The sequence below is a fragment of the Phaenicophaeus curvirostris genome, chromosome 3 (assembly GCF_032191515.1).
Source record: "Phaenicophaeus curvirostris isolate KB17595 chromosome 3, BPBGC_Pcur_1.0, whole genome shotgun sequence".
Classification (NCBI taxonomy): domain Eukaryota; kingdom Metazoa; phylum Chordata; class Aves; order Cuculiformes; family Cuculidae; genus Phaenicophaeus; species Phaenicophaeus curvirostris.
This window is the reverse complement of record NC_091394.1, coordinates 59,101,707-59,118,511: the sequence shown is the minus strand read 5'-3', so window position 1 is coordinate 59,118,511 and position 16,805 is coordinate 59,101,707. Positions and strand designations below refer to the sequence as shown.

Sequence of the window (16,805 nt, the reverse complement as noted above, 5' to 3'; positions counted from 1 at the left end):
CTGGATTCTGCACATTCATAGTGGTAACCTTGTGAGGAAGATCCAAGTCATACTTTAATTAAACTTTTAAGTGAAGACATTATTAAGAAGTACAGGCATCACCTTTATTTGAACTTCATATTGCTCCATACTACTTCTATTTAATTTAGCTTTTTTATTGCAATATTTGATCAAAGAAAACTAATTAATCCATATCTGATAAATTAATAATGTACTCATCCTTTAAGACATTAAACTTAAAACTCTTTCTATTATTCTCAACCCATTTTCCTGCATATTTGCAATGTCTTACATTACAGTTTGATTTTTTAATGGATATGAAATAACACAATTATTGTATAGTAGTGAAGAATATTCTCACAAATAATGCCTAAGTCATAGAAGTCAAATAAATTAACAGTGAATTGCCCTGCCTTTTTTCTTCCTTTTTTGTCCTTGTTGGCTTACAGACTACAATAATCCACAGAGCCCCCCAGCCATTAGTTTTCAGTTAGCATTCTGTTGTCTAACTTTTTCATTAAAAGCATTGGAGATGTAAAATAGAAAATATATGCTCCTGTGAATGTTAGTAGAGAAAGCAGGCAGCTGATGGGAGAAAAGAACATGTGATTTTGACTCAAAGCGAGACTGAAAAATATTATGTGTCTTATACTTTCTCACATCTCTGGTTTCGGTTGGTGCAGCTTCATTCTTCATCGGTGCTGATCAAAAATGTACATCTGGCAATGGCCCACCACATAAAAAGACAGGGAGCTCCAGCTTAGACATAGGGAACATGGAGGCCAACAGACATCCAGAAGACAAGTCCATAGACAAGATAAAATCATTGGCACAGTAACCATCTAGAGGACCTCCACAAGCACTTTATTTTAAAAAACTTGGAAATCAAACTTATGATGTACTTCATCTGACATTTTTTCCTCATGAGCTCTAACTTTGACATTTATATCTACAGTTTACTGATTCATAGTTATAGTTTACTGAGTCATAGTCATAGTTTACAGATTTATAGTTAGTTTTCTTCACACATCTTTTCAGTGGGTTTACATACATGCAAGTCCTGTTGGGTACCCCATCTGTAGTGCTGTTCCTGAGTTCATACATGGTCTTAACAGAAGAACCAGAAGCTTGATTCTCTCCTGACAGAGATTCTATCATTGTTCAAACAAAACCAGAAATGTATCATGAAGAAAAATTTGACTTCTCAGACATACTTAGAAGGCAACCAGCCTGCATATTCTGTCAGCAATGAAACTTGACACAGGTCCCCTGGGGACCTTTCCACCACCTGCAGGTAATCCTGCATGTTTCTACACTGTCTAAACAGCAGTAAAACAGTGAGCTAAGGCTCAAAATGACAGTCAGTTCTTACGTGTGGGAATTACTTTATACACCCCATCTTTAAAGAAAAGCAAAGTAACTGTGTGACAACATGCAGCTCTGACCCCAAGCACTGAAGACGAGCTGAACAACCAGACTGCTATTAGTGGTCACCCTTGCATGGCACTCCAACCTCCTTGAAAGCCTCACACTTCCCTCTCGTGGTTTGCAGTAGTGTTTTGATCAGTTGAACAGGCAATACACATACCTCTTACTTCGCCACATCATTTTGTTTGCTATCACTTTAATCATTAATATCTTTTTCTGCAGTCTTTCAAATAACAAGCTTACCACTTTTCCAAATTAAACTAACATTAAGAAAATCAGCAGCAAAATACCAATAAAGAAAACTCATCCAAATTCTGGCATCACTCGGATGGCACACACATTACATCCAGTTTTAGCACAAAATGTACACCAGGTCAATCCTAAATATTCTGGAAATTGCAGCCTCATTTAACCAAAAAACCCAAGATGATTAGCAGAGCACTTTTGTCAACTTCATAGCACAGAAACTTTGCCATTGCATTTTTGGAGACTTGTCCTCATTTCATGAAATGATTTATCGCTAGCCATCATGTCCCATGATAAAACCCCACCTCATACTGAGGTGACAAGGCACTTACTAGGATGCTTTCGGAACCAATTGGAAGGCCTGCCTTGGCCACTTAGCGGCATTGCTGCCTGCAGAGAAGTAAGGCAACACACACCAGGTAACAGCAGAAAAGTCAGAGGAAGATAATCACCTTGAAGAATGTTTTATGACATGTTAGCCCAATTTCATAAAAACTTCACAGCCGTGACTTTTCCCATTCTACCTCATCCTAGACTCAATTTTTCTTCTCTGTGAGTTATTTGATTACAGTACTTATTCTCTATATTCAAAGTGCTGATGCACTCGACTAAGTTGAAGTACAATTTATTTCTGCTTAAAATGTAACAGTATTTTAGTATTGTGGTATTTGCATTATTTTATATTCTATGTATTTTTTTCTGAAATCTTAGCACACACCAATCTGTTTACCTCAGATGTGTCTGAACACATCAGTAGATGAAATCCTAGAATACTAGTATAGACAAGGGACACTCTGAAGGTAGTTGAAATCACTAAGTTAAAAGTATTAAATATCTGATAGTTTAGACCTGTCCCAGAGGCATAAATACTATACCTTATTCTTAGAATGAACTCAGTTAAAGGCTATGAAATAGCATCAATTGCTTTGTCTAGAAAATGCTGCCAAGTCAAGTAGTATAAGGTCATGACTGATAGTATTTATATTACATTAGAGTTAAGTGGTGAATTCACCACTTTGAGATGACAGGAAGCTTTTGGCAGAAGTAGAAAAAGCACGACGGTGCTAGTTAGCTGTGTGACAATGTCATTCCGACCACTTTCATATTAAAAATAGACCTTGTATTATACCTCCACTTTAGCTGTGGTGGTCCCAATGATTTTGTAAGCTTTCAAAGTGGGAAAGGTAAAGCTAAGTATCATGAGGGTGAGGCCATACAAAAAACAAAATGTGAGACGTATCTTTGGAAGGTGGGAACAAGTCAACCACAAGGTGATCTCCTCCAATGTCATCCCAAAATAATCAAAACTTTCATACCACATCATTTTCCTTTACTATGCACTCTCACCTACATTTCCACTCAATGTGATAACTCTTCTGCTTCCACAATCATTCAGGGTCATCTAAGCTACTGCATAAATTCAATCTTCAGGTTAAATCTGAGCCCCAGTTATATCCTCAGCTTCAACTTTCATGAAATATTTTCACCAGGAAAAACAATAAGGGCTCAGCTGGCTGAGGCTGCTTTTTAGTTTCTGGGGTGTTCAATTATACAGCAGGAGAAGAGAAATGACTTTCAAGCGTAAAGAAAGCAGCTATAAAGAAAAGGAATGTAGACTGATAAACTGAGAACGGAAAGGTCAGAGTTCTGCTTCCAGGTTTTTTAAGAGAAAGACAAAACCTAAAGATTTACAAACAGTGGCCACTGGGATAGGTCAAATACGTGTAAAATAAAGGAATATGATGATAATGTTTCTTATTTCATTTTCAAGCACTCTTAGGATGTTTTGTTACATCAGCATCTTCTTCCCTGTCCTAGATAGATATCTTGATTAATTAAACTTTTGGTTTTCCTTCCTATGAAGAGCACTTTCTAGAACATAACTAAAGTCCCAATTCACATAAAGCAACTGCAAACCACATACATTGAAGGAAAAATGGTAGACTTTTTACATTGTACTTGTGAGATCCTTGTGCTTTACACACCTTTCCCACTCTGTTTTTCTCATGAATGTCATCTGTTTAGTACTGGCAGTTCTTCAGGGATTCAACTCTGGGTCTAGCTAATCTAGAGTGAACTCTGCTATAAATGAGCATAAAGTCGCTTTGCAGCTGAGGAATATAACCTACCATTAGACCAAGGCATGTTGTACGAGCACAAGAAGCTCCAGGCTGCTTGCACACCGCATGTGTGCTACAGCCACAGCAGGCTGTAAGGCAGACACGTTCTCAGTGTGGACAAAGGAATTTCCAGCAGAGGTATAACAAAATGTATTATGACCCTCACTGCTCTCTGGAACACCTCTGGGGAATCCCTCCAGCACAAAAGCATAAGAGGGAAAGCATTCACAGCCCTGCAGCACTCCTTTCACAGACTGAAGACGGTGCAAGAGAGTTCATGCTTAAGGCATGGTGGGAGTGGTGAGGAAAGAGCTCAGTGCTCAGTTGTAAAACACTGCCTGTTGGGCTGCTGGGAATCACAGCAACCACCAACACCGTTTTAAATAACATTTCTGAACTTCCCAAAATATGGGAGTTTCAAGTCACCTCTGCCTGCCCTGCAGCACCAAGCTGTGCCCCCTGAGGAGCACAGTAAGACAGCCAGCCAGCATTTCCCCCGTCTGCATGTGATGTGTCAGGCTCTCTTTACAGCTCTAGTCTGCAAAAACAACTTGTTTTCAATGTTGTGCTGAAGTGTGAACACAGCACTCCCCAACTGAGAAATAAAATACTAGCAATGAAAATGTGAGGCTGGAACTGGGGAAAAAGCTCCAAAATTCTGCTCTGTGAATGTGAACAATGGGAAAATAGCTGAAGCTTGCACTCCAGATGCATTATTTAGACTCTCATTGTTTGTTTTTCTTAATATGACTGGAATTATCAAAATTTCTCATTTACAATTTTCAGCTAATCTACCCATATATGCATTAGATACTGCAAACCTTTTTGTAGACAAAACCTAAAATTTCCTTTGTAATTCATGGATGAGTTTTCTTAATTTAAAAAAAATGAAAATAGATCACTCCAGTCATGTGGGGTTGTTACTGTGTTAAGTAATAATCTCTGTGCGTGGATTCCATCACAATGTATTTTGTTACTGAGTACCCTGTTTTCTTATTATTTTATTGGAAATACCCCTCCCATGGCATCTGTGGAAATGAGCAACATAATGCTTTTATAACGAACACAGATTTCGTACAGTTTGTTCTACTTACTCTGCAGCACATTCTACTTACTGCAGCTCAAGCCTAATCTTAGAAATCTTTGAGTGCACACATTCGTGTGCCTGTGAGAGACAGAGAAGGATGTAATAAAGTGAATCCCCACAGAACAGTATAAACTTCTGTGCTGCATTCTTATCTTGTCTGATAGAACCACAGGTAAAGAAACGCACAAAACAATTGTATTTGTTGTATGCTTATACTAACTGCATGTCACTTTCTATTTCACTCAGAGAAAGTAGCACGAAACCTCCTGCTCCCTTAGAAAGATGCTTGGCATTAGCCATAAGACAGGGACAGCAGCTGCCAGTGTTCTTTTCAGTGAAAACACCTCCTTATCATCACTAGATCAGTGCATGGTTTTACCTCCTAACAAAGGTATAATTAGTTCAAGGGCAAAAATATTATTAAGAAGACCCAGCTTTGTCCTAGATGAAAAGTTTAGCATTCCAGTTCTTCATACAAGATTGCTTCAGCAGCTGTGAGCAGAAATGTCTGCATCACTGATATCTTCCTATCTTAAATGATACACTTGGAGGTATGTAAAGGGATATATAGAGATATGGGAAGTACTGGAACATCTCTGACCTGTAAAGGCATATTTTGGGCAACACCACACCAACCATACATTGAGTATCTCTGTGTTTCAGTTCCTCTCTACTTAAATTAGACATAATTTAGTAAAGAGATTTAAAATGCAGTAATGTATAACTTGTATCGACAGATTTAAAACTCATGTCTCTAAATTGCTTTGATGATGTTTGGTATACGAGAGTTGACCTACAATGCCATTCTCAGCTCTAGTATCAGTTATACACTTTCACATTAAAAAATAAGCCCATGTAGACTGAGCTAAATGGAACCTGACTGTTTGGTCTTAAGAAATGCTGTGACCTTTTGCATTGAGCTGAAGAAAATAGTCAACATGCTGGTCTACATTCTCTATTCCTCATTTCAATTCAATCAAAAAAGCTCTGTGTTGCAAGAAGGGTTGCTTGGGGTGCTAACAGCACATTTACTTCATATTTCCGTAAATCCATCTTCATTTAATGATTTCATAGCCACACAATTAGCATGAAGAGTATAGTTTGGAAAGGTAAGCTGGTCCTGCAGTAAAAATACTGATGTGAAATCCAAGAGAGATTTAGTGTCTAACTTGGCTGCCCACTTCTGGCAAGACTTTGTAAAGTCATTCAAATTATGTTATCAATCACTAAAATGACGGTGATTTAGATTATTTCATCTTGGCTTCACTTCATTCTAGCTTAAGTCTGAGAGTCTGGATAATCCATAGGACAACAGAGCCCTTGGGGCTGCAAATGCTGCTGTAATACAAACAGGATTCTTTGGGCTGGTATGTTTTGATGACAGATAAAAAGTAGTCGGTGTCTGTGGTAGTTCTGGAACATATAAATGCCTGGTTTTACCAACATTGGGATGTTTTTATTATAAAGTTAGTAGGGAGCAACAAGCATCATCTTTACTGTTGTGAAAAGTGTTCTCTTTCTTTTATGCCTCCCTATTTATTTGTTTCTCAGTCCTCCGTTGCTGAGGAAATATTAGCCTCCAGTTAGTAATTTTCCTTATGTAGTTTTTGCTTTGTAGTAATTTGTCAAAATTTTCCTGTTTTCATCCTCTCTCTCTGCCAAGAACACTTCTCCCATACAAAACTGAACTCAGACTGGGAACTATGGAGCTTTCAATTGCTGATGCTGGGAAAAGTGAGCTCTTCAAGATATATGTTCTTAATTACTCCTTCCTTGTATCACTCCTCATTCTCTGTGAACATTAGCATCTTCTGGGAGGAAGGAGAGGACTCTGTGTAGCAGGCACTACTAGACCTAATGGGAAAAGAGCATAACAAGACTCTAGCTGGGAACTCCTTCCCACTCCCCATCCTGCCAGGCCCTGGGGACCCTCATACAACCTCCATAAAGATGCTGGATGAGGAGCAGTAATAGGAAAAAAAACAGTCAAGAACTCAAACGACAGAGGATATGGGGAAGCAAATGAACCAAAGAGTCAGGGATATCCGTAACACTTGCAGTAGCCACAGCTGGATTACTTCTGCCCAGAGGTAGTTGTGTACCACTCTCTTTCTTTCTGTGTCCTTGCATCCATGCATTTTATGCTCAATCTCTTTCCATCCTTTCCTCTTCCCTGGTCCTGACCAGCAGCCATAAGACTTATTCACCATAAAAAAAAAAAACCAAAAAACAAAAAAACCCAAAAACTCTCCATAACTCCTATACAGAACTTACACGCCCTTTATTTGGTCCTTTTATAAGCTTTACTGCTACTTCCTCCTTTGTCTTTTCCTGTTATAGTCTGTATTTTACCTACAAGGACTCTCTGCACCTCTGTACACATCAAGATCCTGACACTGGATGAGTTTTCACCATAAACAGATTAAACACAATAAGTGTCTTTAAACAGAGTAATAAAGGACATGGCAGACTGAGTAGCTGAGCATGGACTCTCATGTGCAGAACGATGAAAGCAGGAGTCAGTCAGCTCAGAGATGTGGGATGTACACTGCAGGAGGAATAATCAGGAGGCCACTGGGCTATCCATCCCAGCACACCATGCTGACTATTAGAGTGCAAGCCAATAAATGATGGCAGAGCTGAGCATCAGTAATTGACTCAGAGGACTAATCTGACGATGTCCATCACAAAAATCTCTGCTTCTACAGAGCACCCTTACAGCAAAAGAGGCACTAAATGTGTCACTTCTGGAGTTAGTCAGTCCTTCCCTAACCATCTCAGGAAAAAACTTTATAGCATTCCTGCTGATTCAGTAGCATGGCAATTTCGTCGTCACTCCAAATGCAGATCCCTCACATGCTAACATAAACGCACCCACTGGGACCATTTTTAAAATGTCTACCTCTTCTCTTGAGGGTCCACTTACAAAGTTGGCTGTTATAACTATGCAAACAGAGCACCCAATCTGATTCTCACATACACTGGTTACACACAAGAGTCTTTGGCTTGAATGACTATATTTCTGTCAATCCAGACATTCGTTTCAGCATTGTTAATCTGAGTCAGGGATCTGATGTAAACACTAACAGGTGGCAGAAAGCGCAATTTCCATACAATGATAGTACTAGATTTTGTGTTAGTTCTGAGGGATAAGGACCCGGCCACATCACTTACCAGAGAAGTGTGTGACAACCACGTACTGCAGCATTAAGAAAGGCAAATGAGATCTGAGGAGGTATAAATTGAGGTGTCTTTCTCCTCCAGGGGAGATGCTATGCATTAACACCCTAATGAGATTTCACCTGACATACCGCATACTGTTCCCATCACTCATGCTCAGAAATTATGAACTCCAAGCACAGCAAACTCAGAGCAGAACATTCACATGAAAAAGGTCCTGTCTCAAGAAGGAAATCTGGAGAGTACAGCTTGTTCACTTCAGCAGAATGAGGACTGGTAAGAATGTTCCCACCACAGGAGGACACCAGGAAGGGGAAACGCACTTCAAACTGAAGAACAATGTTTAAAGAAGATCAAATAAATATAAACCAATTTAAAATAATTTGGGGCTGGAAATAGAAGTTGGCTTCTGACAGTCAAAGAAATGCACCTTAGCATGGATGGGGCAGAGCCCTCTGCAAGCAAGAGGTATCAGGGATTGGCATCATCACTCCACATTAGTTCCCCAAGGATGACAATCGGAGGAGAGCAGTGAGCAGCCCCAGCTGCCGCAGCTGGGAACCTTGCAGAGGTGCTTGGGGTTTTGCCTCTATCTGGTTCATAGAATCATAGAATCATAGAATAACCAGGTTGGAAGAGACCCACCGGATCATCGAGTCCAACCATTCCTATCAAACACTAAACCATGCCCCTTAGCACCTCGCCCACCCGTGCCTTAAACACCTCCAGGGAAGGGGAATCAACCACCTCCCTGGGCAGCCTGTGCCAGTGACCAATGACCCTTTCTGTGAAACATTTTTTTCCTAATGTTCAGCCTGAACCTCCCCTGGTGGAGCTTGAGGCCATTCCCTCTTGTCCTGTCCCCTGTCACTTGGGAGAAGAGGCCAGCACCCTCCTCTCTACAACCTCCTTTCAGGTAGTTGTAGAGAGCAATGAGGTCTCCCCTCAGCCTCCTCTTCTCCAGGCTAAACAACCCCAGCTCTCTCAGCCGCTCCTCGTAAGGCAGATGCGGGTGAAATTCCAATATTTTCAAACGAAAAGCCTTGTCTTCTCGCTCACTTCAGTAAAACCTCTTTTCCCCAAAGAGCGTTTCATACCTGAGGGTGGAAAGGGAGGAACAGGCCCGCAGCCCGCACCTCCCGCACCGGGAGAGAGAGAGAATGGGACCAAATCCCCAAAACCCACTCAAACTAAACCCCCCCCAACCCAAGAGCAGTCTCTGGGGGGCGGGGGACGCCTCTGCTCCCCCGTGTGATTCACACCGATGCCTCATCCCCGCCCGCCCCCGGTGCAAACGCCCCCCGGTTAACTTTCCCCGCGCCGGCGGGGACACGCGCGGCCCCGTCCCGAGCCCCGTCGGAGCCCGCGGGGGGGATGGCGCAGGAGCTGCGTCAGCGGGAGCCTCGGCGGCGATTGGGGGAGGCTGCGCTCTCCCCGCGCTCGCTAATTATAAAGTGCCGCCCGCAGCCGCTCCCGCTCCGCTCCGCACCCGCGGCTACCCTCCGACGGGCGGCTCGGCCTCGCTGTGCATAGCGGGGCCTCCCGCACCGGGACCGCGGCGAGGCGCAGCTCCCTCCCGAGGGGAGCCCGGAGTGAGTGACTGAGTGAGTGAGTGACTGAGCGAGGCAGCTCGGGGCGCTCCTCCGGGAAACCCTGCCCGGCAGGAGCCGCCGTCCCGCTCCGCCGGGGCTCGGTCGGGGCCAGGGGAGGGCGGGGAAAGCGCTCGGGGACCAGCGTTTGCCTTTAAACCGGAGTTTCGCGCCGCTTCATCCGTCGGGTCCGCTCCTGCTCTCGGGGCGCAGGGAGGGATGCTGCCTTGAGCGCACGGATGCTGCCTTGAACCCCTGCTTAAGCGCCCCCCCCCGCTTGCCTTACGCACCCCCCTGCTTGCGTTAAGCCCCCCCCCCGGCTGCAAACCCCGCGCGGGAGCGGCGGGAGCGGCGTTCGAGCCCGCGATTTGCTTTCTCAAACGCTTTCGCGGCGGGGACGGGAGCCCGTCGGCTTGCCGGCTGACCTCTCCTTCTTGCAGCCCCCCCTCCGCCCCCCATGGCGCTGCTCCTGAGGCTCGGGTGCTCGCTGCTGGCCCTCGGCGCCTGCCTGCTCCTCGGGGCGCGGGCGGACTGCGGCAGCCAGTGCGCAGCCTGCGCCTATCGCCTGGGACCCCGCGCCGCCATCCACCCCTGGGTAAGTGGGGCCGGACCCGGCGCCGCCTTCGGGAGGGAGGGAAAGGGAATAAGCCAACAACAACAACAACAACAAAATAGTAGGGAGAGCGTCCGGAGTCGTTTTTGGAGGGTGGAGCGGAGACTGGGAGCGCTGGGGCAGCGAAGAAGGGGAGAAAGGGGGTCCCGACGCTCCAAACGTTCAGCATCGTCAGTCTGGGTCGGGGAGCTGATATAAACGCTAACGGGCGGGGGAAAGCGCGATTTCCATACAATAGTGTTAGAATAGTACTAGAATAGTACTTTTGTGTTAGTTCTGAAGGACCTGGCCACATCTCAGTTACCGGAGAAGCGTGTGGCAAGCACGTACTGCAGCATTAAGAAAGACAGATGAGATCTGAGGAGGTATAAATTGAGGTGTCTTTCTCCTCCAGGGGAGATATTATGCATTAACGCCCTAATGAGGTTTCACCCGACATACCGCGTACTGTTCCCATCACTCACGCTCAGAAATCATGAACTCCAAGCACAGCAAACCCAGAGCAGAACCTTCACATGAAAAAGGGAGAAAAGGTCAGCAAAAGGGAGATTTCCTTTTCAAGAAAGAAATCTGGAGAGTGCAGCTTGGTCACTTTAGCAGAATGAGATGTGGGGAGAATGCTCCCACCCCAGAAACACACCAGGAAGGGGGGGAAATATACTTTAAACTTAAGAATGGGGGTAGGGGGGAAGGGGGTCCCGACACAAACCCAGCTCACCCATCCCTCCCGCTGCCCATCAGCCTGCGGGGAGGGAGCGAGGTACCCCGCGCAGGGCAGCCCCGGGCGCAGCAAGGGAAAAGCCGAGGGAAAACGTAAGGGGAAAGGAATATCCGGGCGGAGAGGGCAGCTCTGCACGAAAAGGAGAGGTCGCTGCTGGCGCTTCAGCCCCAGCAGGGCAGGGAGAAGCCGGGAGGGACGGGAGATGGGAGGGGTCCCCGACGGGATGAGCTCTCTCCAGGCAGGTTGGCTGTCGAGCTGGGAAGCGGCGCTTCTGCCTGAAAACTTGGCTGGATCTCGTGAATAAATAGGGTTCGAGTCTGGTTTCATAGAATCATAGAATCATAGAATAACCAGGTTGGAAGAGACCCACCGGATCATTGAGTCCAACCATTCCTATCAAACACTAAACCATGCCCCTTAGCACCTCGTCCACCCGTGCCTTAAACACCTCTAGGGAAGGGGAATCAACCACCTCCCTGGGCAGCCTGTTCCAGTGCCCAATGACCCTTTCTGTGAAGAATTTTTTCGTAATGTCCAGCCTAAACCTCCCCTGGCAGAGCTTGAGGCCATTCCCTCTTGTCCTGTCCCCTGTCACTTGGGAGAAGAGGCCAGCTCCCTCCTCTCCACAACCTCCTTTCAGGTAGTTGTAGAGAGCAATAAGGTCTCCCCTCAGCCTCCTTTTCTCCAGGCTAAACAACCCCAGCTCTCTCAGCCATTCCTCGTAAGACCTGCTCTCCAGCCCCTTCACCAGCTTTGTTGCTCTCCTCTGGACTCATTCCAGAGCCTCAACATCCTTCTCGTGGTGAGGGGACCAGAACTGAACACAGGATTCGAGGAGCTGTCTCACCAGTGCTGAGTACAGAGGGAGAATAACCTCCCTGGACCTGCTGGTCACGCCGTTTCTGATACAAGCCAAGATGCCATTGGCCTTCTTGGCCACCTGGGCACACTGCTGGCTCATGTTCAGTCAGCTGTCAACCAACACCCCCAGGTCCCTCTCCTCCAGGTTTGAGTGGCAACGCCTCCCGCTGCTCCTTCCTTTTTGCACGATGCTGCCCAGCGTTAGGAATTTGCCTGTAAAAGATCACTTTGACAGCATCTCGTATGACAAATCTGGCTAAGAAATGTTCGGAATGCTGGAGGGAGGGAAGGAGGTGATAGTCGATAATTTTAATGATATGGAAGTTATTTAAAAATACAGCCACAGATGCAACTCATCTTGAGGTTTAAGAATCGGGGTCAGCAAAATTCTGGGTTCCCTTGGCCCTTCCTAAAAGAGGGGGGAAACTTGGACTGTTGAGTCCTTTGCCTATGGTAGCTGCGGTTCCTAATCTCAAATAGACGTATACTGAGGATCGTAGTGCATCTAAATGATGAAAAGTTTTGTTCCTATGATGTCATCGATTATTTGGGGCCACACAAAAAGAACGACTGCACCCTATTCTTACACAAAATCGGGAATCACTGAGTATTTCTCCTTACTCCAACCACGGGAAGTTCATCAGGGCGATAGGATGGCTGGTAAAACAGCGCCCTATACTTTTCTTACATTAGCTTTTCGTCAAACTTTAATATCAGCCTTGGGGTGGAGGGAAGTGGTAGTTTGCTCTTTCAGAGAGAGGTATACAAGGTTTTTGGACTATGTGTTATAGGTGTCCATATTGATATTCTCTTGTACACCTCCACTATTTATTCAGGAAAAAAATCCCATTCCACAACAACACTCACTAGATGAAATGGGAAAAGAAGCGATGTGCTGTACTGGATATTACCCTACAAACAGCTTTTAGAAACAATGTTTCTGGATGCATCCAGTAACATCATAACTGATTTTATCACACTGTATCTGTAAGATGCAATATTTATCACATTGTACCTGATCATTCACACCTATGAGACAGCTTATGTTAATTTGGCCATAGGCAGTTATTTAAACTACTTGAGAAGGGAAAAGGATGGGAACGACCTATTCTTGCTTTGATTTGGAGTTAGTTCAAAGTCAGGCTGAGTCAGAGATCACATTCTCTTTACAGCTTAACTATGATATATAATAACGAGCATATAGTGCTAGTTAAATTATTCTTGCAAAATACATAGATGCCTTTCATTTTCTTGTGATTGCATCAAAACCATATATAAATTTCTCAGGCTCCACAAACAGGTAAGGACAGAGGTAGAGAGCTGGTCAGTTAGCTATTAGAGAAAACTCTGCTGAGGTCGTTAGAAAACATCATCCATACGCAGAATAAGTGTATCTTTTGTTGAAAATACTGATTTCTTTTTTAATCATTGTGGTATGAAAAACACTGACAAGAAGGAAAACTATTGGATTCACCTTTTTTTGCAAATGAAGAGTGTGGCTTCACAAGAAGGAGATTCTCCTGACACAACAGAGAGAGTAGAAGCTGATACATATATTATTCTTTTCACATGATAGGTTACAATATATGCATACAGGTACTACTTTTTTTTATCTCTTAGTCTGAAATTTTGTCATTATAACCAGAAGCAATACAGCTTATGATTTTTTCCCTCTTTCTGATGTTCATTACTTTGTATGCAAAATAATAAAACCAGAACTTTGATTCTACCTAAGAAAGCCTGTATTTCTGCATTTGTATTGGTACACATTTGAATAGACCTGTTCCACAAAGATAAACTAATGACAATGGATAGAAATAGAGCTGTGCAGCGTGTTGAAGATATCTAGCAGTACGATATAGCTCACTTCTTAGTGACAATGACATTTTTATTTGCACGGTCATTTATTTCCAAAAATTTTTGAACACTGCTTTCAATTAAGAAGTTTTAATCCTCCTCGACACCTTCATTATGAAGCAAACCACATTTGGTTTTTAGCTTACCCTTAGTAAATACAAAACATTTAATAAGAACCCACTGAGGTGTAAGGCAGGTGCAGGAATTGTAGGTGTGTCTCCCTTTGAAACAGAAACACAGAGGCAGCCTTGACACACAGGACCCATGATCCATCTTGTCCGGTATTCTGTCTCAGAGTGGAGACTAATGTTTTCTTCAGATAGGGACATGAAGAACTTCAGAACAGATAGGTACCAAATCAGCTGTTAATAAAGAGCAGCCCTTCTGAGTCACTCATAAGAGGAGGCTCACTTGTGGCCTTTTAAAAACAAGTAAAGCTAAGACAAAGTGGCAGTGAGGTGCTTGTTACTATCAAATTGTTCTCAGCAAACCACATCCATTTTTTCAGGCATGTACACTAGAATGTGAAGGAAAACTACCTACTGCCAAAGCCTGGGAGGCTTGCAAGGAGCTTCTGCAACTGGCAAAGCTGGATCTTTCTGAGGATGCCAACATTGCTCCGGGAGACAAGAAAGAGCTGGATGAGAACCATTTGCTTGCAAAGAAGTACGGAGGCTTCATGAAAAGATATGGAGGGTTCATGAAGAAAATGGATGAGCTGTATCGGGTAGAACCAGAGGATGAAGTTAATGGAGGAGAAACCCTAGCTAAGAGGTACGGAGGGTTTATGAAGAAGGACTCAGATGATGATGCCCTTGCTAATTCCTCTGATCTGCTGAAAGAGCTTCTAGGAACAGGGGATAACCCTGAAGCAGGGCATTACCGAGACATAAATGAAAACGATGGGGATATCAGCAAAAGATATGGAGGCTTCATGAGAAGCATAAAGCGCAGCCCAGAACTGGAAGATGAAGCCAAAGAGCTGCAAAAAAGATACGGTGGTTTCATGAGAAGAGTGGGTAGGCCAGAATGGTGGCTGGATTACCAGAAACGATATGGTGGGTTTCTTAAGCGCTTCGCCGACTCCATTCTCCCTTCAGAAGAAGATGGGGAAACTTATTCCAAAGAGGTCCCAGAGATGGAAAAGAGATATGGTGGATTTATGCGATTTTAATACCTTTCCTTTTACCCCGTTTGTCCTAAATGAGAAAGACTGCCTTATCGGTCATAACTTATTGTAACGTGTTGCTTGTACTGTACAGTTTTTTACTGTCCTTGGTTAATGATGCAACCTGTGATTTGTTGTTTCAGGTTCTGTGTTCTTTCAAGTCAAATAACTAATTTCTGGTTTGGTAAAGTTTCCGTCTGTATTGTAGTTTCCATGCTAGAACTATTTTGATTATTGTATTCACTTTCTTTAAAGAGGAAGTACATCTACAGTAGAGTTGCTTAACTGTGTATATATAATAAATTCTTCATCCTAACTGCATACATTCTGAAATGCTCTTTGTTTTCTTTTAGTCATTTAATTAAACATCATATCAATTTTTCTTTAAGCGATCAGAGCAATGCCAAGTTCTTTTTTTAAGTACAGAATTTGTACTGCACACACAACAGCTGAAACACATTTTTGCCTCTAGTTTTCTCAGTTTCTTAGAATACTATAATAATAAATATGCTCTAAAGTGAATATAGCTGTATTTGCTTTAACTGCTTTCATTTTAAACAGTTCATAGAATAAATGTTTAAAGCCTAAATATATAATTCATAATGTTCAGCCAATTTCCATGAAAAAAAAATTCTGTGTTTTTCACTTAAAGCACTAAAACCATTTCTCCAATGCACAACACAGTGCCACATTTCATTTACACCTTTTGTATCCATCCAATATAGGATTGTACAGTTGGCCCTAAATTTATAAACACTAAATCAAAAAATAAGTCAGTTTGTGCAAAACGAGCATGACCCAAAATTGCATAGAAATATTTCAAAATCATAATTGTATATAGCACCTGACAGACGGTTTTCTATGTGCTTCATTCTTCAGCTGGTATAAATAACTTTGGCAGTACTGAAATATTGGAAACTACTGGTCAGTCTTTTCTGTTTCAGAAACAAAACAAATCAAAATAAAAGCACTATAAGTACATCTGAGAACACACAGAAAACCCAACACCAACATTATAGATCCTTTGGCATTTGCATGGGTCACAAAGGCCAGTGTCTGTATTCAGTGTCTGTATTTCAGTTTTGCACAGCACTACTTATTAACACAAAAGACTTTTCTTTAACTTCAAGTCAGTGAGATCTTCTAGGCCCTGGGGACTTTTAAAAATTAAACTGTATTTAAATATGTGCTTAAAGCCTCATTACATACAATTAGTTGTGATGATTTTTGGCTTGGCCCTTAGAGGATGATAAAGGTGGTCTGAAGTGGCCTACATTCTGCTGAAGATTTCATAAACTGTAACATATTCCTTTTGTTTCATTAAAAGCAGGAAACCTATTTTACCTTTCATGTTGTACAGAATTGATGACATCAAATTTTAAAAGGGAGAAAATACAGATGTCTGTGGAAGATCCTTCCACAGATGGTCTCTTCAGGATTCAGTTGTGTTCCTTATTACCTTTCTAGGGAGTTCTTCAAGATGCCACCAGGCATAGGAAAAGTCTTATTCCACCCATAGTACCTGTCTACTGGACATCATTTGGACTCCTGGAACGCACTACCAGAGTGCTTCATTCACAAGGACTTTGGGCTGTGCACACTGGGCCAGCTCTGCATCACAAACCCATGCATGGGATGCAGGTATCAGCAACAGATTTACTTCAAACATACACTCCAGAAAGAAATAAAATGGCAATGTGTTGCAAGCAAAACTGGGCCATTAGTCTCTGACACAATGCAGTTGCATCCTTAGTCTTTCATGTCAACATTTATTCACTTATTTTCCCTAAAACTTTCTTACTCTAATTCAGTCAAAGAGAGGCCCTTTCCAGCTTTCTAACTAAAACAAGCATTGTTGTACTTGATTATACAAAAGGTTTACCAGTTGTCACCCATCCTTCACAACAAAAAATCTGTGATTTATTGAGGAATAAA

The 16,805-nt window shown here is 43.0% G+C and overlaps 1 protein-coding gene across 1 annotated transcript; it reads left to right on the top strand.

Moving 5' to 3' along the window:
* Positions 1 to 10,107: 10,107 nt before the first annotated feature.
* PENK (proenkephalin) lies at positions 10,108 to 15,191 on the top strand. Its single transcript, XM_069853110.1, has 2 exons — positions 10,108 to 10,245; positions 14,211 to 15,191. Exons 1-2 carry the CDS (start codon positions 10,108 to 10,110, stop codon positions 14,874 to 14,876), a joined length of 804 nt encoding a protein of 267 aa, XP_069709211.1. The 3' UTR covers positions 14,877 to 15,191.
* Positions 15,192 to 16,805: the final 1,614 nt, after the last annotated feature.